Source organism: Zeus faber, assembly GCF_960531495.2.
Source record: "Zeus faber genome assembly, chromosome: 8".
Classification (NCBI taxonomy): domain Eukaryota; kingdom Metazoa; phylum Chordata; class Actinopteri; order Zeiformes; family Zeidae; genus Zeus; species Zeus faber.
This window is the reverse complement of record NC_137195.1, coordinates 11331307-11358195: the sequence shown is the minus strand read 5'-3', so window position 1 is coordinate 11358195 and position 26889 is coordinate 11331307. Positions and strand designations below refer to the sequence as shown.

The following is a 26889-nucleotide window of genomic DNA, read 5'->3' as shown; positions in this document are numbered from 1 at the left end:
AAAGACAAAAGATTATGGCGGCGAACCAGATTCCCGCCCACAGCCTGGGAAGTTTTAGACCGCCCGAGCAAGGGCACGGGCAACAATATTTGAGTGGAAGGGACGAACATACGCTCTCCCGTTACCAGAACGAGGGCTTTTCGCGGATTGGCGACGTCAACGCCAAGAACGGATTGGGCCTGGGCTGGGAGTTCGCTCAGTCGGAGCAGCCCAGCAGCACGTACCAGCAGCCTGACAGCAGCTACGGGCCACAGTCGCTGAACGCTAAACAGACAGGACTCTCTCTCCTGGGATTGGAGTGCGTACAGAGCAACCCCCCCTGGGCCCATCAGCTGCCCACGATGCAAACCAGCAGACCACCCTACCTCCATGTGCCTCAGCATTTTCAGGATCCTCTGGGTCAAGTCCATCCCGACTCTCTGACCAACGACCACGAGGATGACAACGGCCACAAAGCGTTTGATCAAAGTAAGGCGGCCGTTGGGTGCAGCGACAGCTCATCCACCTTTGTCCAAGCCAACGAAATAAGCAGCAACAGCAGGGGCTCTGCCGTTTCCGATCCCCCGAGAGAAGACATCCTCAGACCCCACAGAGGCAGGGGCCCCCCCAAGAAAAGGCGCCCGGAGATAGAGTCCGATTCGGACAATGAGGCGGAGCCCGGACCCACGGGCAAGCGAGAGCGTCGCGGCGAAAGCGACGACTCGAAAGAATCACTTCTGAAAGCTGTGCCGTACCGCCCTTCGCTCACCCTCCAGGAGTTTCAGGACGCAAATAAATGGAGAGATTTTGCCAAGTCTAAAAAGATGCCGCCTTACTTCAACCTGATTGAGGAGAACCTCTATCTCACTGAGCGGTAAGGATTTATTTATAGTATGTGATTGTTTTTATGAATTATCATTCAATGTTTGTCAGTGGCCTTTGTTGCAATCTTTAATGTGTTTGGAAAAAAAAATAAAGGACATCTCAATCGAATGAGTCTTCATGCCCACATGTTGTTTATTTTTGCAGAAAAAAGAGCAAATCCCATCGAGATATCAAGCGAATGCAGTGTGAGTGCTCCATACTGTCCAGGGACGAGCGCTCTCGAGGAGTTTTGGCTTGCGGAGAGGACTGCCTGAACAGACTGTTGATGATTGAGTGGTGAGTAGTGCCTTCTCTCTCTCTCTCTCTCTCTCTCTCTCTCTCTCTCTCTCTCTCTCTCTCTCTCTCTCTCTCTCTCTATTTATTGTCAAAATAATCGCATGAAAACACATGCATTTGTGAAACAGAAACAAACTTAAGGGAGGCTTGACATCCCCCCCCCCCCCCCAAAAAAAAAATTTGAATCAGTCATTTGATTACAAGTTTGTGTCATTTGGGGTAATCTGTTGGGTTTGATTTTTCTCCTGGAATCTTCCTCCATAGCAGTGCTGTGTACCTGATCTCACCTGCTGGCATAAGTCGTTTTGAGCAGCAACCAACACCTCGAAATTTTCGCTATGTATAAACATCAAATTTAGCTAATTCTTTGTATAAAGAAAAACCCAGTATGTAAACAGTACATCATGGGAAAGATCTTCTTACTTTGATTTTAATCCCTTTCTCCAAACATTTTTTTTCCCCTAGCTCATCGCGGTGCTTAAATGGAGTTTACTGCTCCAATCGACGCTTTCAGATGAAACAGCATGCCGACTTTGAGGTTATTCTCACAGAAGACAAGGGCTGGGGGCTACGAGCAGCTAAAGATATGCCCGCGTAAGTCTTTTTAACGCTTAATTTTTTCATACCACATGGCGACTCTGTTTCAGTTTGTTGATGTCAATTTATATAACCGCTAATTTGAGCGGTGGGGGAACTAATTACGTATTGTTCTCTCATGTTCCCTTGGTTTCAGGAACACCTTTGTTCTGGAGTACTGTGGTGAGGTATTGGACCACAAGGAATTCAAAACAAGAGTAAAAGAGTACGCCCGCAATAAGAACATCCACTACTATTTCATGGCTCTAAAAAATAATGAGGTAGGTGAACTTCTAGATTTTTATTAGTCATGTTGATATCTTTATTGCACGTGTAATCCTCTAGATAACGTGGTTGAGGAAAATTATTGACATGAGGCTTGCGCGACACCCCAAATTGAGCATAAGTATAAAGAAATAAATAAAGTATAAATTAGGGCTGTGATGGCCACATTCACCCTTTTTGTGCGTGTAAGTGAATAAGCTTTGTCTGTGCGCTCTGCCGCTTGAGCGGGACCACAGAGAGTGACGGAGGAGGAGGGAGGGGTATTGTGAAAATATTGCATGTGGTGGCGAAGATCTCAATATTTTCTATTATCGAATTTTGGCCCAAGCCTACTTGACATCACACTCTGTCCTTTCAGATCATTGACGCCACACTGAAGGGTAATTGCTCACGATTCATGAACCACAGCTGCGAGCCAAACTGTGAGACCCAAAAGGTAAATCAGCTGAGCATTAAGCCTGAATAGACGTAGCAGATCAGCACTCTGAAAGTAGCCTTCAACATCATGACTTTCATCCTCCTTTTCAGTGGACAGTTAATGGCCAGCTCAGGGTTGGGTTCTTCACCTCCAAGGCGGTCCCTGCTGGAACTGAGCTCACTTTTGATTACCAGTTCCAAAGATATGGGTGAGGGTTGCCAGTCAGCATTATTTCAGTTTTTTTATTTTTTATTTAATAAAAAAAAAAAAAAAATGTTGTCTTACATGCTTCACACAAACACCCTTTTTTTATTCGACTATTCCACTTTGTCGTACCCACTAGCAAAGAGGCCCAGAAATGCTTCTGTGGGGCTCCGAGCTGCCGAGGTTTCCTGGGTGGAGAGAACAGAGTCAGTGTCCGAGCAGCTGGAGGCAAAATGAAGAAGGAGCGCAGCCGGAAGAAGGACACAGTGAGCGCTCTCACCACGGTCAGTGTCCTGGTCCTGTTTGAGAAGAGGCATTTCTCTTCAGCAGCCACTCCCCAGGAGGAAAAAATTCCCCCCCTTTGCGGCCGGAGTGCAGCTGTTACTGGGTCAGGTTTGCGCAGGCTCGTGGCTGATTGCTTTCAGAGCTCCAGTGCCCATAAATATCGCTGTTCAAAAGAGGTTATTTTAAGATCCCTTCCTATGGTCTTTTGTCTCAATGCGCGCACGGAAAACGGTTCTCTTCAAACCCCGTTGGTACAAAAGAAATCGATGGACCGGAAGCAGGCGTACCGCTTGAGAAAACAAATTGAACGTCTTAGAGGGAAGACGCAGCTGAACCGAGATTTTGCAAAAAAACTAAATGTGTTTTTTTTTTTTTATTTTCTTTTTATATATTTTATTTTTATGGAATTCTGGGACTCTAGTAGGTTCACTATTTTCCACATGTAAAGTCTTCATATTAAAAATGTTGTGATTGTCTTGTCTCTGTATCTGCCAATGCACAATTTCAGTTTCAACATTGTCTCAGAAATATGTCTGTTCCTTGTAGAATGACTTTGCTGCTGTTTCCTGTTTGATGCTTAAGGTGGATGAGGAGCTGGAGGCTCTATTGGAGAATGGAGCAGGCCTGTCTGACGAGAAAGAGGTGGTGTCTCTTTGTAGGCTGATGGTCCGGGTGGAGACCATGGACCAGAAGCTCATCTGCCTCAAGCTGATTCAAGTGAGAAACAGCTTTGATGTTGCAACAAGCCTTAAAGGGGCAGTGTGTAGGATTTAGCGGCAACTAGCAGTGAGGTTGCAGATGGCAATCAACTGAACACCCCTCCCCATGGTGGTGCACATGGCGGTCATCCATCTAGATAACAACGGCTCATTCTAAGGGAACAAGCCAGCATAACAGTTCTTATTTCCATGCGATTGTACACTAATTAAAATATACTTATGAGTATTATATTCCATTTCTGCCAAGTCTGTTCCGTAAATCTTTCACACTGCCCCTTTAACTCAGCAGTAGCTGCATCACAGTGTGTAGACATATTATCTTTGATGGTTTCAACTTTAATAACATTTTGTGTTTGACAGGATACTCAAAATCCATCGTGCTTGAAGCAGTTTCTAGACCATCATGGTTTGTCTTTGCTGTGGATCTTCATGGTAGAACTGTCGGAAGCCAAAGGCAACAGTGCCAACAATATCAAACTACAGTTTGAGGTAAGATGTTACTTCATATCAGGATAAAGTCATTCAAGTTTTTGTTTTTTTTACCTGTGCTGTCAGCATGCTGGGCATAGGACACAGACTATATGTATGCCATAGCATCTACGACAGAGTTAGTCATGGAATTTAAGTTCTTAAGTACAGTTTTTTGTTGTACAGAACCGCCACCAATCCCCCTCTTGATGAACTATTTTACCATGTTTGAGTCTATAAACAACTAATCACACCCCCAAGAGGGGGAGAATCACCACGGGTGAGACAAATAAACATTAAAACCGACATCATGTACATGGAAAAAACATAAACATAGAAACAAACAACAACATGAACATGGAAAAAACATAAACAAACATGTCCACGGAAAAACATAGAAACAAACAACATGTACATGGAAAAACATAAAGAAACAAACATGTAGATGGAAAAAAAACATAGAAACAAACATGTACGTGGAAAAACAAAGAAACATGTACATGGAAAAACAAAGAAACAAACATGTACATGGAAGAAAAAAATAAAGAAACAAACATGTACATGGAAGAAAAAAATAAAGAAACAAACATATACACGGAAAAACTAACATAGAAACAAGCAACAACATGTACACGGAAAAACAGAGGCAAACAACATGTACATGGAAAAACAGAAACAAACATGTACATGGAAAAACAATCAGAAACAAACATTTATACATGGAAAAACAAACAAACATGTACGTGGAAAAACAAACGTAGAAACAAACATGTACACGGAAAAACAAACAAACATGTACACGGAACAACAAACGTAGAAACCAACATGTACACGGAACAACAAACGTAGAAACCAACATGTACACGGAACAACAAACGTAGAAACCAACATGTACACGGAACAACAAACGTAGAAACCAACATGTTCACAAAAAACAAATGTTGGACGACATGTATCAAAAAAACAGTAACAGAGTTAATTAGGTCCAGGAAAACTGGAACAACAATTGGTCACGTGGCCTCTTTCTGTCATAGTTATGGCAGTAAATGAGGAAGAAAAGGAGGAGGTTGTAACCGGGAGGATGCGCGTGCGCGTGATGAGACCGCCTCATTGAAGTTTTCCAATTCAGACCCGCAGTTATGTTTGCACATTGCTTGTGCCATTTCATTTTTACTTGAATCTCTGTTCACAGATTATGAAGACCCTCTCTGTGCTTCCCATCTCTACAAAGAACATGTTAGAGGAGAGCCGAGTTCTGACCTTCATTCAGCGTTGGGCCCAGACTCACACGCTCCCACAGCCGGCTGAGTTGGACGGCTACTCCAGTGAGAATACATCACGCGCACAGACCCCCCTCAACACTCCCGATGGCTCCACTGCCAAACTGGGACCAGAGTTGGAGAGCGATACCCCAAAACGGGCTGTTTACCGGCGCCTCAAAATTATCAGTGAAAACAGTCTGGACAGTGCGCTCTCTGACACCAGCAAAGCATCTGATGGGAAGGAGGAAGAGGAGGATGAGGAGGAGGACGACGACGAGGAAGAGGAATCCTCACTTGCCAGGCTGCCAGAGAGCAAACAGGTGAAGGTAGACCCAGTGGGTGAAGCTGTCCCTCAGGCCAAGGGCCCAATTGAAGACCCAACGGAAGTGGCGAAAGGGGAGAAACAGGAAGAGTCACAGATGGATCCGAGCATACAGATTCAACTTCAACGGGAAGAAGTAAAAGACAAAATAGAAACGGAGGTCGAGGTGAAGTATGTTGACATCGAAGAAGAAACGATTGACGGGCTGAGCGATGCAGTTGGAGTTCAAAAGGGGACCAGTGAAGAACCTATGGATGGAAAGGGGGAGCAAATAGTACAAGAAGGTGTAGGGATGGAAGGGGAACAGGACGGCACGAAAACCCAAGAGTCAGAAACTCTGTCAACTCGATCTGAAGTGCCTGAGGTTCTACCGCAGCAGCTTGCAGAGCAGATTGACGCCCAGGCAGAGAACACAGAGGCCGAGAAACCTCTAGTCATTGAGGATCAATCGGCTGAATGTGCCGCAGATGTTCCTCCCAGCACTGACACCCCAGAGCCAAGTACAGCTTCTGAGACCACCGAGGCCCCGGTGGAGGCCCCGGTGGAGGCCCCGGTGGAGGCCCCGGTGGAGGCCCCGGTGGGGGCCCCGGTGGAGGTCCCGGTGGGGGCCCCGGTGGGGGCTCCTCTGGAGGCCCCGTTGGAGGCCCCGTTGGAGGTCCCGGTGGGGGCCCCGGTGGAGGCTCCTCTGGAGGCCCCGTTGGAGGCCCCGTTGGAGGCCCCGTTGGAGGCCCCGTTGGAGGCCCCGTTGGAGGCTCCGGCAGAGGCTCCGGCGGAGGCTCCAGTGAATGCCCCGGCGGAGATCCCAGCGGAGGCCCCAGTGGAGGGGACTCCCTCTCAGGATGAAGAGGAGGGGCTTTCGGATGTGGAGAGTGAGAGGAGCCAGGAACCCCAGCTTGGTGTTGTGGACATCAGCGGCATGGCTGCCAGACTCCTTGACAGCTGGAAAGACCTGAAGGCAAGATCTTTTAAGGACATCCACACACTGAAACGCAGGCTCTGGTATTTTTTAACCTAATCTTAATTTTGCAATCTTTGGGAGTCAGCCCGAGGGATTGTCATCAGATTCTCTGAAATTGATTCAGTATTGAGAGAATAGATCCAGCTGACTGCCCCTAATGTTTGAGAAAAAAAAAAAAAAAAAATTGGTTTATGTTAAAAGATACCAGACCATGACTTTCTTTTTGTAAAATTCCCACACCCTGTTTTTAAGAACTTGAAGTAAAATGTATGTTCAATCTTTTAGGAGGTGTACAGGATACCGAAGAAAAGCCAGGTAGAGAAGGAAACAAATGGTAAGTTAATAAGTAAGTCCCTGTTATTATTTTGGGCTCCTGATGTGTGCTTCAAATAACTTGGGTATCCTTTCAACAGATCGAAGCCGAGATCGTGACGCAGCCTTGACGCCACGCACGGCCTCTGGGAGCCGGGAACGTGAAAGGGAGCGTGACAAGGAGAAGGATCGAGACCGGGACCGTGACAGGGATAGGGATAGAGACCGAGATAGGGACAGAGACAGGGACCGAGATAGGGAAAGGGACCGGGATCGGGACCGGGACAGGGACAGGGACAGGGACAGAGACCGGGATAGGGATTATGATAGAGACTGGGACCGGGACCGGGATCGGGATCGTGCATCTGACAAAACACGCAGCAGTGAACGGTGGAGGAGGCGCTCCACCTCCCCATTGTCTACATCCTATGAGAGGAACAGCAGACGACCAGAGGAGCGGTACGGGTCGTTTTAGGTTAATTTTCAGGTTAATCTTAGCAGACCCTTTCCTAGTTCCAAATTGCGACCTAACTCTTTTCTTTGCATTTTAAGGTTTGATCCGTCTAACAGCAGCAAGACGCCAAGGGCGGTCGGTGGAAAGGAGAGGAACAAGCTGTCCACAGAGGAGCGCAGGAAGCTGTTTGAGCAAGAGGTTGCTCAGCGAGAAGCCCAGAAACAGCAGCAGCAGCAGCAGCTGCAGCAACAACAGCTCCAGAGCATGGGTTATGATCCCAATCTGGCTTACGCCTCCAGCCCTGGCTTCATTACCTACCCTCCTGGGTACCCCATGCAGACCTTTGTGGACCCCACTAACCCCAATGTAGGCAAAGTTTTGCTTCCCACCCCCCCAGTGGAGCCTATAGTCGGCGCGTTGAACTACGAGGAGACGCCGCCACAGCCTCTCATCTCGGAGCTGGGGCTGCCCTCTCCCCCCTCCACAACTCAGGCTGCCCCGGTCTCTCGACACATCACCAATCCTCTAGACCTAAACCCCGGCAATGCCCAACAGTATGTCCAACCGGGCGTAGCAGCTCAGGACCCGGGGGTAGCTATCCTTCCCGTGCCCGCCCAGACGGCCACGCAGGTGCAGGGCCAGCACCCAGGTGGCTACGCCACACTGTGGGATCCCACCACCCAGCAGGCAGTCACCGTGCAGACCCAGCCAGCACAGCAGTACGCTGCAGCCCCATCGCAGGCTCAGACGCAGACAGCGATCTACTACCAGGGCCAGCCCTGCCAGACCATCTACAGCATCCCCACTGGCTACCCTCAGGCCAGCACTCCTGTCATACAGGTGAAGTCCCATCGCTACATGCTTCATGTTTAACAAGATGAGATTGGATAGTACTTTATTAATGAATCCCTTATCCCCTTTATTAGTTAAGTAAAAAGTAATAGTAAGTAATAGACAAGCTCAAGAATGTAAAAGGTAGAATAAAAAAACAACTAATTTGATTATAAAGTAAGCAATGTGCAATGTTGCATAACAATATTATTGTTATAGAACATATACAATAATGTGCCCCCTTTTAATGTATTACCTTAGTTGGCAAGGAGAACCGTCTTATGAGCAAATTCCAACCATATATTAAATGGGCATGTTCTCTCTCTCACTTCAGCCTGTGTTTTGTGTTTCTGAAGGCCTACACTGAGCCCACGACGAGCTACCTGCACGGCCAGCCAGTCTACACAGGCCACCAGCAGGGAGTGGTGGTGCAGCAGGGAGGCACGGTGACCACCATCGTCACCTCCCAAACTGTTCAGCAGGTAACACAAATTCTCTACTTATCCTTTTTGTCCAAAGCAACCGCTGAGATATAGAGAGAACTCTTGTTTTTCAATGGCTTTTATTGTACCTCAATGATGTGATCCTAACGGTGTGATAGGATCACATCATTGGTGCAACGGTCCATTCTGGCCACTAGGGGGAGATGGTGTTGAATTAATGAAAATGAAAAAGAATTGTCATCTCTTTTGACAACAAACTGTTAAATAAAATGTGGTCACGTATGCCGGGGATGCAAGAATGGTGCTTACACTGTTTTGTTTTTTAACATTTTTTAAAGAACTTACTTTTTTTCAAGTTCAGTCAAATGTCAAAATATAGTCCAAGGCAATTTCCCTGCAAGATTATTTTCTGCTACTCACTGTTTTTAAAAGTTCAGCCCATTTGACTTGTTGCACAACCCTTGTTTTTTTATTTTTGCTCCTTTTCTCTCTCTCTCTCTCTCTCTCTCTCTTTTAGGAAATGATTGTACCCAACAATGTGATAGACCTTCCTCCTCCCTCTCCACCCAAGCCCAAAACCATTGTTCTACCTCCCAGCTGGAAAGTGGCACGGGACCCAGAAGGCAAGATATACTACTACCATGTGGTCACCAGGTGGGTTGAGCTTTTATGACCGTCAGCATCTGCCCGTTATCTGCCAGCGTTTCTTCCTTACGTGCCCTCCGTCTGCTCCTCAGGCAAACTCAGTGGGACCCTCCGGCCTGGGACGGCAGCAGTGACAACGCCAGCATAGATCATGAATCCGAGATGGACCTGGGAACTCCCACCTACGATGAGAACCCCTCCAAGGTAAGGGTTCAGCGCCCGATGTGCGTCCGTGACGTCAAAGGCGGTTTTAAACGAGTCTCCGCTGATATCTGTGCAAACCAATGTTCTCCGTCCCGTGTGTTGCCGAAGCAAATCTTAAAACGGTGACACCGTTACCTCATCGGACGGCGTTAAGTAACCTACAGCGTTTATCTGGTTCCCCGGGCGCCTGCGCTCTGATGCAAAAACATGGTTTATATTGTTTGTTCCCCGAGGTAATTGAAGATGCTGCACAAGTGATTGCTTTCAGCTGCGCCATGAATCTGGAATGGGATAGGACGGAGAGGGAGGGGGACTTTCAGCGCGGATCCAAGGGAGATCATTGTAACTTCAAACAGTAACACACTGGAAGAAAAATGCCGTTGCCCTGGGCGCGGTTTGTCGAAACTTGCTGCGCGACCAGCCACGCCCAGCCGTCGCGTTCTACTCCTCACCCCCGGGTTTCAATGGAAAAAGACATGCGATCGCAACGCGATCACCGGGCGGCCGGCGCCGTATCATCTTGGCGGGACGTTTCCAAACCGTGGCAGCCGAGTTCACCACTGGCTGCGTGAGCTGTCGGACTTGGTGTTGATTTGCTCGGCAGGCGTGGCGCTCGGCCCCCACCAGGACAGCTGACCCTGGCAGCCAGCGGAGGGGCGGCTCATCTCCTTTCCCCTCCGTCTCATTTGCTTTCCCTCTTCATTTCTTTTCCGCCTTTGATGATAATGGAAAGCAGCTGGGGGACCTTGCAGTCGTTTATTTGCGGTTTCTCGTTTTATAGTCTTAATATGCAAGTGTCCCCTTTTGTCCTTGGGATCTTTTTTTTTTTCTTCCCCCCCCCCAACGGAATGGAGAGGGCGATGAAGAGATCTTTTTTTTCCCTTCTTAGGAATGGGATGATGACCATCCAAAAAAAAAAAAAAAAAAAAAGGTTCCAGTAATGGCTCTACTGCTCATACGTGTGTTTGGATAGCTTGAGTCTCGCGACCTTGAAGCCCAAACCTCAGCGACTCTTGGCGGCCGGCTCGGTCCTCTTCAACCTTCAGAGCCCCCCCCTTCCGTGCCGCTGGTGGAGTGCCCCCTCAAGTAGAGCGTCCATGTCGGGACCCGCCCCGCTTTGGGCGCCAGCCGTCAGCTGTTCCCTGCGTGTTGAGCCTCCCGGCAGGATGTCCCTGGCTTAATTGCCTCCTGTCCCGTGGAGGGGGGGGGGGGGGGTCGCGACCAGGTGCTTTCTGGGCGGGAACGCTGACCTCCATGGCCATTTCATGGGGTGGTAGGCGCACGCGGGGGCCCGGCGCAGCCTGCCGTTTGAACCGTGGAATCTTTCCGTCCCGGAGTTGGATTTCCGTCACCGTGAAATGCCACTGCTGTCAGCCGTCGCAGCTGAGGAAATGTGTTGTTTTGCGAGCAAGAAATAGCAAAGGCCCTACGTTTCAAAGATTAATGATCAAAAGACGGAGTTAAGCTGAATCAAATGACAGCCCTTTGAAGAGAGGGGGGAAAATAATATTTCCCCTTTTCCTCTCCTCCGGCGGAATGGATTGTTTTCTTTTGGTGCCATTATTTTCCTTTATTTCCATATCCTCATCCTTCTATTTTTGTGTGATTTTACTCATGTAAGGTTCGCTTTTTCCGTTGTTTATTAAAAGGTGCTGTTTTGTTTTTTTATTTATTCTGTTGTGTTTCGAACAGTTCTCCACAAAGACTGCTGAGGCGGACACCTCCAGTGAGCTCGCCAAAAAGAGCAAAGAGACATTCCGCAAAGAGGTGAGCCGGTTCTGTCCTGTGACGTGCCTCTGTCGTTTTAATCCTGCACCAACAACTTCCATTTTTTCGAATTTCAACAATTTGCGGATATATTTTATTGTATGCTTTTTAAATGTAATTTTTTATTTTTTAACACTTGTTTTTATGTGGTGCGTGTGTTTGTGTGATGGTCAGATGTCCCAGTTTATAGTGCAATGCCTGAATCCCTTCCGAAAGCCGGACTGCAAACTCGGACGCATCAGCAACACGGATGACTTCAAGCACCTGGCCAGAAAGGTGATGCCGGTTTAGGTTTAAAGTTTCTATTTCTATACATCGAAATAATCCCATGAAAAACTTGCCTTCACTACAGCGCAGGATTTGGGTTGAGCCGGGTAAGTTCAGGTCCAACCCCGGGTTTTCCGGGTCACAGCCGTGTTGACTTTTCACCGGGGTACGTCGCCATGGTAACGCACGCCTAACCTGCTCCGGCAGCAGGTTGTGTCTGAGATAACGGATGAGATAAAGCGTATAAAAGTGCTGCCGACTGACCAATCGATTCCCTTGGAAAATGGCGTCACGGTTCACAGGGGATCCCTTGGACCTTGGTGCGTGGGGCCGACCAAACCCTTTTGGCTTTCCCTGATCAAAACAGAGGCCGACTAAAGCACTGAAGCCTTGTACTTGTTGACCTTATGAGATTTGCATGCAAGCCTACTTAGCGGTTTTAATTCTAATTTAATATTTGTTCTTTATTTGCTCAAGACCGTTTAACACTGCCAGCTTTGCAACTGAAAGAATAATTCCACAACTGTCACGCCCTCAGAATACATCTAAGCAACACATTCATTTTAACAGAATACAGCTTTTTAATTATAGTCGGATCTACTCGTGTCTTAATGATGGGGCCGTCTTTTGTGTATCATTTGATCATTTCATATCTGATTTAGAAGCCAATATCAGAAAACCAGTAACGGGCTGTTTTTCGTTGTTGTGATTTTGTTCTGAAATTAAAAATAGAACATTCTCATGTTCTATTTTATAGCTGGGTTAGAAAACCTGGGTTGACTTGAAGAGCTGATGACAACCGTCGTGACACCGCTGATGCGTGACTGTGGTTGTTCGGCTGAGTGAAGCCAGCTAACCCAAATATATCCTGGGTATATTGAACTTGCTTGGTAGTATAGGTCTGGTCTCTGAGTGCTCAAAACAGACCTAATCAAACGTGTCGGCAGCAACGTAGTTCAATAAAAGTTTCTTCAAGCTTCCTCTTAACAGAGGAAAAATGCACACACATGAACTTTATTCATTATTCATTATTTATTCATTATCATTATTTATAATTTTTTTCCTTTTAAGCCAAATAATATACATTTTATGTCGGACCATGAAATTTGGACCAGACAACACATCCAGACTACTGTTATGGATGTCGTTATTTGTTTCTAAATGATATATGTAAAGATAGGGATTTCAAGGAATCTTTCCTTCAGTTCTTATTTGGGTCCATTCTTTGCCAAGAGAGATTCCGTAGTGGTTTTGTATTGACTGGTGGTTTACACCGAGTGCCCCCTAGAAATGGAAAGACAAGACGGGCCTGTATAGATCCTAATTTCATGCTACGCTACACCACCCAAAAAAATTACCGCACTTAGAATTTAAACATACGCACGCTTCTCAAAATGAAAAAGAATATCGACTTGAAGAGATGCATTACAGAGTGGTGGAGGCTCTTCTGAATGCCTCCCGAGTCCTCCACCCGCACTGTCTTCGGGCCTTTTCACACCAGATAAAACCAAGTCTGATCGTTTTTTTTTTTGGTTGTTTTTTTTGTGGTTGTGTGCACCAGATAAAACGCACGTTATTTTCCTTAAATAATCCATGCATATCTTTGAGCTCTCCGACGGGGCCTTTTATCTTTCATCTTAGCCGGCTGGATTTCTGTGCTTTTAGTGTCCGTAAAAATTTGACTCAAATTAGATTCAATACAACAACTTTCTCATTGCTGCTGCTGCTTGTCAGCTCTGTGTGTGTTTGCTTTTGCTCTTGTGATCTCGCGAGGCCTAATTTCTCTGCTGGGATCGGCGCAAATTCCCGAGCTAAATGTTCGCGATGGAACTGCTGTGAAGTGCTTGTGCTAAAAACTCATGAAAATCATGTCGGACTCGCTGTGAAAGGGGCCCGTACCTTATCAACCATAATTTTCTCCTTTGGCTTTTTTTTTGCCTTGACGCCAAAATGTCTTAACTTTCTCCTTCTCCGCGATGTTTTGTCAGCTCACCCACGGCGTTATGAATAAAGAGCTGAAAGCGTGCAAGAACCCCGAGGACCTGGAGTGCAACGAGAACGTCAAGCACAAGACCAAGGAGTACATCAAGAAGTACATGCAGAGGTTCGGCTCCGTGTACCGGCCCAAAGAGGACACGGAGCTGGAGTAGGAGCCGCCGCGCCCGCCCCGGGGCGTACACAGCAACGAGCGACGCAGGGGTTTTGGGGTTCGCCTTCCGCAGAGTCCTCCGCGTGCGAAACCGGCCCCGAGACCGGGCGCGCCGCTCGGGATCCGTCAACCTCAGGACGGGCGGGGCGGGGGCAGGGGGGGGGGAAGGTGGGGTTCCGAAAAACTTATTTATGATTCAGACTGAGCTGCCGCCCGGGACGTTCCCCGGTCCCGCCGCTCGCCACCGGACTGTTGAGGGGAGCCGTGGAACGAGCGGAGCCTCCGGGCGCAGTGTCCAGAGGGTGCTACAGAGACTGTTTTCACTGGCATATTTGGTTTTAACGTTTTTTGTTTTTTTCCCCCTCCTCCCCCCTTGTGGCTCTTACATTTCCACCCCCCCCCCCCCGAATACACTTTTTAAACCCTTCCGCCCCCATCAAGAATGATTAATTTAAGGACTATTCATTGCCCTTCAGTACTTTCCACTGTTGATGAAGGATCAATGTCGACTGGAAAGTTTCCCCCTACATAGGTCTTCTTCGAGTGTGCTTTTATCCCCCCGCTATTGATTTTTTTTTTTTTTTTCTTTTGTATCTGGTGCTGCTTTTAGCCGGTCGGTGGAGGTCCAGGCTTCCACTCCTCAAACCCCTGCCTTCCAACCACAGGACTCTGGAGCCGCTGTTGTTTTATGAATGCATGATGTAGTGTGAGGTCAGTGCGGTGTCCTATGGAAATTCCTTACGTTTTCCAGTCCACCATCTCCCAAGCGGAACGTCCTCGCCGAGCGGCGGGAGATGTTTCGCGGTAACAGGATGTGACAGTTGTTTGGTTGTGTATACGGAGCTTGTACTCTATGTTCCCCCACCCCAACCCCGATCAGCCAATATGGGAAACAGCGGGTAGGACGGAGGGCGTTGTGGCTCAGAAGTTTTCGTACATTTTTATCAGTTCACACACCGGTAAACGAGCAGGGTTCGGAAAACCATCTTTGTCACGCGTCGGTCCCCATAATGGTTCTACTCCACCAGCCTGTCCCTGCCCCCGTTTTTGTTTTTCTTCTCTCAGTGATGTTGTAGCATTGTGTGATTTTAACAGTTTCTTAAAAAAAATTTGTTCTTCTTTATTCCTCATCAGCGATAAGCCACGGTCATTCTGTCTCGCCCTGTAAAACTGATGCACATTAGTGTGCGGTTTGTCCCGTCGTGCTCATGGTTCAACTCTTATAAGCATGGATCCATTAATCTCTCATTTTGTCTGACCATTAAATAGCATCAAACAATGTTTCCAACACATGTATATTGCTTTATATGTGAATATATTGAAAAGCAGTCTGGAGGAATGTTTAAATAAGCGACAGATTTCTTGATTTCAACGTGTAAATATGTGAAATACTAACGAGCCTGGACACAGGAGTGGGGTGAGCAGCCCACACCCTCACCAGCTCAGCCCGACCGCGGCGCTTACCCACGTCACCCTAACAAACCCAGGACCCCACAGACTCACACAGCCCTCTTTTATTTCAGCGCGAGGGGTGATTCTCAACTCTTTTCTTTTCTTTTTTTTTTTTTTCCTATGTACAAACGTTTCACCCTACTCTTCTGTAAGTATTGTGTAAGCACATTGTCATACTGAGTGTACAAACATTTTAAAAAGAAAATAAAACTTTTTTTTGTAGAATGGATGTCTCATTCCTCGCGCTGAAATCCTTGCACGGGCGGCGTCACGGAGAGGTAAGTTGGTGTGACCTTTAGAAAAGGTGATTAACCACCGAGCGCGCCGATCCCGGTTTAGATGGATCAGGAGCTCCAGATGTCTGGCCCCGGTCAAAGGGAATCCAAGTCATCAACGGCTTTCATTGGAGGCATCGGGGAGCGCTCGAAAGATGGAGGGGGGGGGGGTCCATCTCTGCCCCAACCCCCCCCTCTTCATGTATGTGCATTCCCCAGGCCCATGCCTGTACGCTCGCGACCGCAGTTAAGCAGTCCCGTCTGGATTTCGTGACGGCATGTTACGCAGCCCTAGGCCGTGCACAATGCCTGCTCCCACTTAGCAGCAAAGCCCCGGCGATCATTAACAGATTTGAGCTCCGAGTGAAGCGAAGAGCGAGCTCAAATCACTTTGCGTCTTGATGTCGACGGAGAAATATTTGCATGAACTTATTACTCCCCCCCCCCCCCTCCAAAAAAAACCAAAACTGTAGCGTATCCCTAAAATTACATTTTGATGTGATTTGCATAGGAAATGTCCTTTAACGTTTAAACCACGATAGTGGGGGATACATTAGTGCAGCCTTAGGCTCTGAGTAATCAGCTTCTTCTACGTACTGTAGTTTATGGTAACAGCCATAAGAAAATGATTTGATATTGACACTTGGGCACTTTACACAAACAAACATTACATTTGGGTTGCGTTTGCTTCTTAGCCATGCAACTGATACTACGCATGCAAATGTTATATTAATTTTGATACTGGATTGCATATGTCCTAAGGGCCTTGGAGGTATGTTTCACTCCCAAAGACATTGGGAGACATCATGTGTTGTGGAGGCCTGACTGCTGAATATAATACACACTGATCAGCCACAACGTTAAAACCACCTGCCTAATGTTGTGTATTCCTGGGGCCATCTGTTCCCCAGGTAAACCATGCACACACACCTGGCCATCCACATGATGTAAAACAATAGGTGATCATCAGACTGGGCCACCTTCTTCCATTGCTCTGCACTCATTGTAGTCGCTTTCGGCGGTGGACAGGGGTCAGCATGGGCACTGACCAGTCTGCGGCTACACAGTTCCATACACAGCGAGCTGTGATGCACTGTGTGTGTTCTGACACCTTTCTATCATAGCAGCATTAACTTTTTCACCAATTTGTGCTACGAGTAGCTCTTCTCTGGGATCAAACCAGATGGGCTGGACTTCACTCCCCACACGCATCAAGGAATAATATATAATAGTATATAATGTATAGAATGTATTTACCATCCACAATACATCAATTTACAGAAAATGCATGTTGTTCCTTTCTTTGATAGCAGCTGATTACAAATTAAGAACTCAGTCATTTGTCAAAACTATTTTTTAATTGAATCAAATACTTACAAAAACATGTGGACAAACGATTTTGGAATATAGAAATAAAACGTGATTAGCATTGAAATACTAATTGTACCGACCAGAAGCCTTCACATGGTCCATTTAAAACATGACGCACACTTACAATACATGCCCAGGTTCCGGTGCTGAAATGGTCGATCAATCATTGATGGATTGAGATATAAAGAAGCAAATACAACGCCGAGTGGGGAAAATTGGATTCTATCAAAAAAAAGTTTCCTTTTGTTGAGCTCTAATGTGTGAACAGTTCGCCGTGAAGTAAATACACTAATTCAATTGGGTTTCTTTAGTCTTCGTGCCTCCAAAATATATTTTGCTGTAAGCCACAATACTATCACAGAGACAACAAATCAATTTTGAATGTATTTACAATTTGCATCAATGATTATTACAAAGAGCTCCGTGTATGATAGCTCGGCTCCGCTTCAGTTTTGTGTCACAGGCAGCAGCGGTTGCTTTACGTCTTCACTGCAAATATAATAGTATATAATACAATATAATAAAAATACCAAGCCTTGTTTAGGAAGGAGGAAGGAACACGGCGAAGGAAAAGCAAAAGTGATGCCAAAGACGCTTTACGATTGTTGTTTGTGTAGATGAGTTTGAGTTAAAATACAATACAAAAAAGAGGTATTGGTACATCATGTATTCGTAAAAATCTGTAAAAAAATCGGATTGAATTGACTTATTCCGCTAAGCTGTCGAAGAGTATTGAGACCGATCGTTTCCACCTCTTTTTAAATAGCAACACACAGAGTATATACAGTGGATCCATGCTGAAGAGAGAAAGCAGGAGACATTTTTTCGCTCGGACGATTCCACCTGAAACGCAGAGAGGCACGGAAAGTTTCCACAGGAACTCTCAGCTCCGCATTTGTCAGAGGTGTGAACGACGGGGGCAGCTTTACCGGCGCCACCTCCTCAGCGTTTAAATGTCACCGAGGTGTTGACATCAGAGCGTCTCTCCTAACCGCTCCGACGCCGGTTCCGCTCACACCAAGGACACGCCCTGCGAGGGGCTGCTCAGCGCCGTGGCCACGTCCGGCCTCTCGATGTGGACCAGCGCCGGACACAGCAGTCCCAGGGACGAGCCCTCCTGCTGGGCCCAGTTGGAGAGCAGCGTGTGGGCGGGGGCCTCTCCGCGCCCAAACAGGTCCAGCTGCTCGGGCCCGTAGCCGAGCGCCGCGCCCAGCTGCCTCCAGCCGCGCCCGCTTCCTTCCTGCAGGAGGCGCTCCGCCTCCTCCTTCCTGTGGGGCGGCAGGTTGACGTACAGGCGGCCGTCCTGCTTGCTGTCCCTCTTGTTGGCTGCGGAAATGTCACACAAAATGCGCCGTTACTTCACTGTTTGGCCTCGTCAAACGGACAAGAATAATGAGAAATAATAAACATTATGATCCAGTCGGTCTCTTTGAGCGGGTTTCGTTCGGTACCTTTGGAGGGCTGGCTGTCCTGCAGGCTTTGGGAGTCCAGGAAAACGCCGCTGTCGCTATGAAGCTTCTCTCCTTCTGGAGATGTTCCCAGCTCGGCTGCTCGGGCCTTGGACAGAGCCTTCTTCTGTTTACACGACGTCCAGCTGAGGAGAACGGAGGAGAAAGTTGTACAGTCGACTGTTTCTCATTTCCCCCCTCGTACAAAAAAACATTATAAAAGGGAGAGATTAGAGCAAGGATCTCGGGCCGCACAATGGGATGGATTGTTCAAGAGGACTTTGTCGGGGAAACCTGAAAATCATCTCCGTTCCAGAGATGGTTCATATGAAAATAAACAAGTGAGTGTTACTTACATGTTTCATCATTATATGAGTTAGTTTTAACGAAGACAAGTCAATGACAGCAGAAGGATGGCAACCCTGTCACCAGGCCAGCGATCCAAATCAAACAAATCATCACCATTTATATGCGACGTAGAGCAGCAGGCCCAGCACGACGGCAGCCAGGACCGACACGTAGACCAGGATGTTGCTGCTGCCGCCCTCGTCCTGAGGGGTGTACTTGGGGGTTCCGGGGGCCACGCTGGCCTCCCCCTCCGTCTCCCCCAAGTCGGGCCAGCGAGGAACCTCGGGAGGGCCGTCCGAGGCGGAGGGACGGGACAGGATGTGCAGCTTCTTGTCTGCGGAGATGGAGGTGGACATAAAACTCTATTAATCCGCGTGCGTGCACATATTTTGGAAGAAGCGAATTACAGCTGCAAATGATTCCTCGACAGCCCCCGTACGAACGAAACAAATCCCCCCGGGGGTTTGGGAGCCTCGGCCCCGCCCCTTCTTGCAGCCTCCCTCTCCCTCCTGCGGCTCCGCTATTTCGGGATCAAAGGCTCCAGGTTACTGGGCTGACCCCGCGCGGGGTCAGGGGGCCGTGACACGCGGCCCCCCTCGCATGTGCGCGGATGACCCTACTTCTGGAGAGCGAGCGGGATCACGTGGGTGTAAGCCAGAAAGTTGTCGGGGTCAGCGGCCCACCCCGGCCCACCCCGGCCCCCTTGGGTTCCGCCTGTTAAACTCATACCCGCTGCACTCCGCCGCTAAGAGCTCGCTCAGCGCTCGTGTTTCCAATCTAGAAGTGTTGTGTTCAGACGAGGGCGTGGGTGCAGGTGTCGGCCACGTGTCCAAGCGCTTTGCTTTTTCAATCTTTCCCTTTTAGCTTTCATCCTCCCTTCAACTCACCCATGCACAGAGTGTCGGAGTTGGGCTGGCAGGCTCGGATCTCCACCTCGCTGTCGGAGCACTTGGAGCAGACCTGGCAGGGCTTGGTGGCGCTGCGCTCTTCCGAGAAGGCGCCGGGGCCGCAGGCCTGGCACCGGGTGTTCCCCGCGGGGCCGCACTCCCTCGTCACCCCCTCGCCGCGCCCGCACACGGAGCAGCTGGCGCACAGGCCCTCGCCGCCGCTCCCGTCCCGCCAGAGGTAGAAGTGCTCCCCGCACTCGCAGTGCGTGTCCTGGGAGGCCGAGCAGGACGCCAGCTCGGGGATGCCCGCCGGACAGCGGGCGCAGGGCAGGCACGGGGAGAGGTCTGCGGACGAGGAGAAGGATCCTGGAACGCAAAGAGGGAGTCCTTAGAGAGAGGTGAGTCCCTTGTGAATTTGAAGACGTCCCAGTCTGAAATAATCTCGCCTCTAAGCGAGTGAGACAACTTGGATGAGGCAGTCGTAGCATGCTCCACTCTGGCACGGCGCCATTTCATTTTTCAAAGCTCATTCATCAAAATTTCCTGTTCTGCTGACCGCTCAGCATGCGATGACACACAAAGACTGTTTCTAAATCGATACAAGTGATTTAATCTAAACCAGAGACAAGCCGGTGAATACTGTCATGAATCATTTACTGACAGTATCATCCTCAAACATGAAATCAATTCAGTAAATTTCCTCGACCCGTCTGTCTGCGTAGGCTCTGTCTTTATTAGAGAGCTGTAAAAGATAAGCCTTTTAAATCTACACAAAACTCAAAAGACATCACAAATCACACGAACATCCACCCCTCTCCACTCACAGTCCATACACGTCAAATCAATACAGTAAACCTAGCCGGAAACAAACGAATGCGGCGGACAGGCAGGGGTTAACTGGGAACCTTAACCGGGTGAGGTTGTGTTAATCTTACCCTTTGGGCACCGCGTGCACTTGGTGTCCTCTCTCCCACATTCTACCTCCACCCCGAAGCCAGCGGGACACACGCTGCAGCACTGCCCCGACTCCGCCAACTGGCCGCTCGCACAGGCGTCTCCCACGGCCACCTAAAACCCAAACGGAGGCGGTTAGAAAAATGTGATAAAAAAAACGCTCGAGATTGGAGGCCCTTAAGGTTCTGATGCACGCAGGAGCGATCACGCCGCGATAATTAGAACTCGCAAAACGTCCCACCGGGGGAGTAAAAACAAACAAACAAACGACTGGAGTTTAGGGAAAGTCTCGATCTTTATCTTTAAGATCCGCTCGAGTTTTCACCCCAGGTGTAGCGCGGCTCCAGTCGGAGGGCGGAGGCGTGAGGGATGGATCAGACATTCCAGCGTGGGTGCCTGGCTTTAATCAGGCGGCTCGGGACCCGGTGGAAAGAGTTAAGACACAAAGGGGTGAAGGAAAAACAGTCAGAGAAGAGGAGGAGGAAGTGAGGAACATAAAGAGCTTCCTCCCGCACGCCCTCCCTCTCCCTCTTTACTCTGGCACATTCCAAATCAGCGTGAATGACGGTGGGCAATTGGCTGTGTGTGTGCGTGCGTGTGTGTGTGTGTGTGTGTGTGTGTGTGTGTGTGTGCGCATGCGTGTACTTGCCCTCCTTAAAAAGACAGAGAGAGAGAGAGAGAGGGAGAGCGATATAAAAGAGATGGTTCCAGCCTCGGGGCGAGGGTGTCAATTAGCCCAGGTAGGCCAGCAACAGTGTCTGTTTAGGTGTGTGTGTGTGTGTGTGTGTGTGTGTGTGTGTGTGTGTGTGTGTGTGTGTGTGTGTGTGTGTGTGTGTGTGTGTGTGTGTGTGTGTGTGTGTGTGTGTGTGGGGTGGGGGCTTTGAAGTCCTCCAGCCCTGCAGGTGAAGGTCAGAACTGTCTCCCCGACCGCCCCCCCCAGCCCCCGCCCCAACCCCACCCATTATCTTGGATCTTAACAGCGGCATGTTAAATATGCACACACACGCACGCACGCACACACACACACACACACACACACACACACACACACACACACACACACACACACATACTTTAGTGGAGATCGTCCGAACGCGCCTCGGGCTCTGATGAGAGCAAACAGATGTCTAAGTACCGACCTGCCGCGAGATGAGAAAAAAAGCAACAGAGAAACGAGCCGACGTCTCTCGAGTGTCTGACGAGGGACGAGGGGCAGCGTGTGTGAACCTGCGCAGCCACGCCGAGAGAAAGACTCACCGAAACACACACGCACACACACACACACACACACAGCGGACACACACACACACACACACACACGCACACACACAGATAATCCCCACAAAACTTTCCAGCCTACTGATTCTAGTATCAGCTTAAAAAAACAAAAAAGGTTGGGGGTCTACTATTCCAACAATATAAGAGGCTTTTTCGTTTTACAGCGGCACTTAGAGAGGAACCATATCAAAACTAACCCCCCAGACCCCCAGATCAGAGGCCGGGGGGGGGGGGGGGGGGGCACGTTTGAGGCCAGCAGACTGTGACCGGTTCCTCTGCGTCTTCGGGGACCCGGACCTCCGCCTGACCCTGGCCTGCCCGCCCCCGCGTGTGAAGCGCAGCGCCTCAGCCGTCGGCCATTGACCCATCCGTCGCGCGTCCACAACTCGCGTAAATATTTGGCCGGCGGTGGCGTCGTCTCCCGACGGGTTGTTTAGAGCCCGGCCTAAGCCCCGGCTCCGGCTCTGGTTCGGGGCCAAACTCCCGAGCCGCCGCAGGCCCCTGGCGCCGCACCAACAATATGAAGCGCCCAATACGAAATGAAATACTCAGCCCACGTCCCGGTCGAGGAGGGAGGAGGGGAAGGGGAGACGCTCCACTATTTGAGATTCATGTTGCATTATTATCGTTTTTACTTCCTGGTTTGTGAAGGCGGCGTGCGTCTTCACTGTTCCTCACGACACAAATCTACCCGGAAACAAAGGACAAACACGGATTTGATGATTATTATTTTTTTTTTTATTCTTTAAGGCACCGGACGACTTCGCGATTTGAAACGCCAGAAATTGGTGTAACGTCTTTTCTACTTTGTGGCTTTTGGATGTTTTTGGTGTTTGTTCGGGGTGTATATGGAGGAAAGCCAGGGTAATTGACAGCGGTTATCTCAACCATATAGCCCCTTATCGCCATACAATATAAAGAGAATACAACAGCAATATTTATGAGATAAATATCTGGGTGTGAGATCATTTCTTCCCTCCCCTCATAATTAGGTCATTAGGTTATCCTGTTACATGTCAAAACTCGATGATTGTGCAACATTTTGTTGGAAGTGCTTGTACATTTAAACGGTTTGCAGCAGCACATTTGACTCTACCTCTTGACGCACATCATCCCTTATTTTATCTTTCACGACGCTGTCACGTCTGCTTTCGCTCATAAACACCACGATATTTAGGAAGATGCTGATCAAGGAACCGAATGTTGTCAAAGACGTTTTTGATCCGTCTGTCTTGCGAGGTATCGAGGGGTTGAAAGCGTTGCTACTACAAACGCAGGCTTTTAACCACGGTGCTGATGTTATTCTGGTTATTGGAAGATCATCATGTCCGACTGATGGATACATGGAGTTCATAAGTCCTAGTCAAAGCTTTTTAACTTAAATCCAAACCACACAGGCAGACTACAGTGGATAACTGCATTTACCTCAACACACACACGCACACACACACACACACACGCACGCACTAAGCTTTGTGTGGGAAACTCTCGCAGGATCAATACTTCCGCACGCTAAAGTTGGACTAACCCACTTACCCGAGCCACTAAATCATTAGGAGGCGCCTGCGACTCTGAGATCTTATCCCCGACTCCTCTCTGGGAGAAAGGAAGCAGTCGCTCTCTGGGTTTTTAAGTGGCGAGGCCCAAATCTGAAGGGGGATCCCCAGCGGGAACAGAGGGACCACCCGGCCCACGCCTCCGCCACCACTCAGCTCACACACAGCCCTTCTGCTCAGCGGCTGTCAGAGGCATTCCGTCAACACGCGCGCACGCACGCGCGCACGCACGCGCGCACGCACGCACGCACACACACACTCTCTCTCGTCGTGTCAACCCTCCCAGGGCCTGGCGTGTTTGTTGTTTTGTTCTGTGGTTGTTGTCTTCAACCGGGAATTTATTTGCAGATGCAGTCTTGCAAATGAGCAACAGGAGCCCTGGAGGTCAAGGAGGATGGAGCTGCTGCACTGTGTCTGTGTTAGAAAGCCTCCCGAAAAGAGGGCGGCCGTGGTCGGGAGACTGATAGGCGGGGAGCATCCCCCTTCTCCACAAATATGCACCAATGACGGGGGAGTTTAACCTCCTCTCAGTATTGACTGCCTTTCTCACCCATTTCCCTCTGCCTCCATGCCTGTATACCTGCTTCAACGACTTTCAATCTCGTTTCTTTTCTGATGCTAGAAATTCCACAATTTTCCCACATGCAGGAACAATAATGTTCCATATAATTTCAAGGGATGCCTACTTTTTCTTCACTTTTCCTTGTGATTATATACATCTGATGTTATAATCATACCCCCAAAATTATAATTACTACAGACTGCACATCGCATCATGCAGGCCTTTGTTGCTGAGAAAAGTAATATATATATCTTAACCGCTTCATCGAAAGAACTAAAAAAGAAAGTAGACGCAGACACACACGCAGACACACACACACGCAGACACACACACACTCACACAGACGGACACAGACACACAGACACACAGACACACACACACACACACACACACACACACACACACACACAAACACACACACACACAAACTACTACATGGAAATTCTAATGACTGTGTGAGAGGCAGTCCCCTCCCCCTCCACCACAGGCCGAGAGAAAATGATAATTGCTTTGCTCCGTCACAACCTTTAAAAACCAAGCCAGACATCCACCAGGAATAAGCAAGCTACAGTCAACTTGAACTAAAAAACAAACACCCGCCCGAACAATCGTCGGGGATCTCGCCCCTGAACCGATACACTGCCAAAACTAAAACAGACCCCCCCCCCACACACACACACACACACACAAAAAAATATATATTTATTTAGTTAATTGGCAGAAGAAATTATGTTGTAAAATAATGATGCAGGGGAAAGCCTCCCAAACCACAGGAGAATAAAATGCAGCTCACACTTGAAATAAACTGTTACTACTACTGCTGCTACTGCTGCTACTACTGCTGCTGCTGCTGCTGCTGCTGCTGCTGCTCCTCCCGCTGCTCCACCCTTCCAGCGGGGAAGACACATCCAAGCAGGGCTGGATGGCATCACAATGCACCATCTGATAAGCGGGCAGGGTGATCTGATCTGCGGGCTTTGATCCAACGGAGGACACGTCCAGACACACAACGAGCCCCGCGGGCCTTTCCAGCTGGAGTGGAAGACTCCGTGAGTGCACGTGGGAGTGGGTTTGCGTTATCGCGCGGGACGCCAAACCACGCGTGGCAGCTTGGATTTCTAGCGCTGCGTCGATGATGTGACGTGAATGTACAGTATGCGGATACACAGTTTAGTCATAATCCATAATAATGGAGGTTCCCCGACTTTCTGACGTCTCTTCTTGTGACACGAGACGAATAATAATAATAATAATAATAATAATAATAACAACGACAAAACAAAAATAACGATAGTAGTAATAATAATAATAAAAGTAATAACAACAAAAATAATAATAATAATTATAATAATAACAATAATAACAATTATAATTATAGTAATAATAACAATAATAATAGTAATCGAATAGTTATAATATTAATAGTCATATTACTACTACTACTACTAATAATAATAATAATAATAGCAAAAACAATAATAATAATAATAATAGTGATAGTAATAATAATAATAATAATAATAATAGTGATAATTATCCATTGTGAAGACCTTTAACAGGCAAATGACTGTAGGTCATTGTCGAAGCTCCATGTGTAAACCTTTCTCATAGTTATTGTGTCGTTTCATTGTTGAAAAACAATCGCCGGCCGACGTCAAAGCAAACAGCCGATCGCCGCGCTTCACCATATTCGCATTCAAGAGGTTTCACCTACTTTCAACAGGAGAAGTGAGAGAAGCCTCAGCGCGTCCATGTCTCCGGGTCCCGCGGCTCCCGTGAGCGCGCTCCCGGTGCTGCGTACGGCGGGGACGCGCGGCGGAACCAACTTTGTTCCGCACTCTACGGAGCGAGGCGCACGGAAAGGAGGCTCCCACGACGCATCTGGTCCAGGGAAAGCAGCCGACGCACAGCTCGGGGGGGGGGGGGGGGGAAACAAACAAACAAAAAAAAAAAACAACAACAAAAACAAAAACAAAACGAACAAAAAAAAAAAACCCCAAAAACCCCCTTGAGATCACTCGGATGGTGGATCGAGTCGTGCCCCCCGGCGCGGCCCCAACCTTGTTTTCCCGGGTTTGAAGTTGGAATTTGCGGCGTTAAGCTCCCTCTACGCCACCGCCCGCTGCTCTTCCTCCCTCCGCCTCGGCGTGGCCCGACCAGTCTCCCCTGCAGCCCTGCAACAGATGGGTAGATGTAGCTCTCTGCGGCGGATCTCCGCCTCCTCCGCCTCCGAGAGCTGCTCCGTGATTGGCCGAGAGAGGCTCGGCGCCGGGGGAGCAGCCTCCTTCATATCGAGGACCCCAAATGTGATACACGACGGGCCCCGGATTTTTTTTTTTTTTTTTTTATTCGATACGCTTTGAGTCTATGAGACCCCAATCTAAAATGTGTTGTTTTTTTTTTTTTTAATTATTAGTATTATTCTTAGATATGATTTAACTCAAATTTCATACCTGTGCTATCAATACAAAACTATTAATAACCATAATTAGGACGATATCAGTGAAATTAAATAAAGGTGAAACCCAACTATCAATAATTTTGCCGGGGGCCCCTGGAACCTCTCCTGACCCCCTCCAGGGGGTCCCCGGACCCCACATTGAGAGGCCAAAGTTATCTTTTCTATACGGACCTATTTTGCAACAGTTCCGATTAATTTAAGTCAGTTTAATCGAAAGATAATGATTTCGTACATAATGACATGTCGACTATCGACTTCTACCTGTGACTATGACCAAATACAAAAGAAATACTCCCCCCCCCCCCCCCCCCCTTTTTTTTTCATTGCCAACAGGGCAATAGTGAACCGGGTTGTGTCACAATGCCGATCAGACAAGACGCTCCAAAAGTTGCCGTTTGATCTCAAAGCGCAGAAAACAAACACAGGGGTGGATTACACACCTTGTAAATCGCGGAGAATGCACCACGGGGGTCTTCTGACTTCAGAGGAAAACAAATGGAGAGATCTCCGGGGAACAATGGCGGACGCACTTCAAAGCCGCTGCGGGGGAGGGAGGTCGGAGGACGAGCGAGAGGAAGGGAAGGCCCG

General features: G+C 48.4%; 2 protein-coding genes across 2 annotated transcripts in view; one reads left to right on the top strand and one right to left on the bottom strand.

Moving 5' to 3' along the window:
• The window catches only part of setd2 (SET domain containing 2, histone lysine methyltransferase), a 19555-nt gene extending 5755 nt beyond the window's left edge, over window positions 1-13800 (top strand). Inside the window, 19 exon segments of the mRNA XM_080004708.1 lie at window positions 129-853; window positions 1009-1140; window positions 1606-1734; window positions 1874-1997; window positions 2360-2437; window positions 2530-2627; window positions 2763-2907; window positions 3491-3625; window positions 3988-4116; window positions 5288-6634; window positions 6923-6971; window positions 7051-7408; window positions 7502-8243; window positions 8591-8716; window positions 9195-9331; window positions 9415-9526; window positions 11219-11293; window positions 11468-11569; window positions 13549-13800. Of these exon segments, the coding sequence (XP_079860834.1) occupies window positions 129-853; window positions 1009-1140; window positions 1606-1734; window positions 1874-1997; window positions 2360-2437; window positions 2530-2627; window positions 2763-2907; window positions 3491-3625; window positions 3988-4116; window positions 5288-6634; window positions 6923-6971; window positions 7051-7408; window positions 7502-8243; window positions 8591-8716; window positions 9195-9331; window positions 9415-9526; window positions 11219-11293; window positions 11468-11569; window positions 13549-13710 (4905 nt within the window). The 3' untranslated portion in view covers window positions 13711-13800.
• Window positions 13801-16775: 2975 nt separating this feature from the next.
• nradd (neurotrophin receptor associated death domain) lies at window positions 16776-26130 on the bottom strand (the record flags this gene model as incomplete). Its single annotated transcript, XM_080004707.1, has 9 exons — window positions 16776-18133; window positions 18259-18401; window positions 18718-18937; window positions 19491-19856; window positions 20426-20558; window positions 22031-22223; window positions 24727-24872; window positions 25555-25679; window positions 25998-26130. 9 exons carry the CDS (start codon window positions 26128-26130, stop codon window positions 17820-17822), a joined length of 1773 nt encoding a protein of 590 aa, XP_079860833.1. The 3' UTR covers window positions 16776-17819.
• Window positions 26131-26889: the final 759 nt, after the last annotated feature.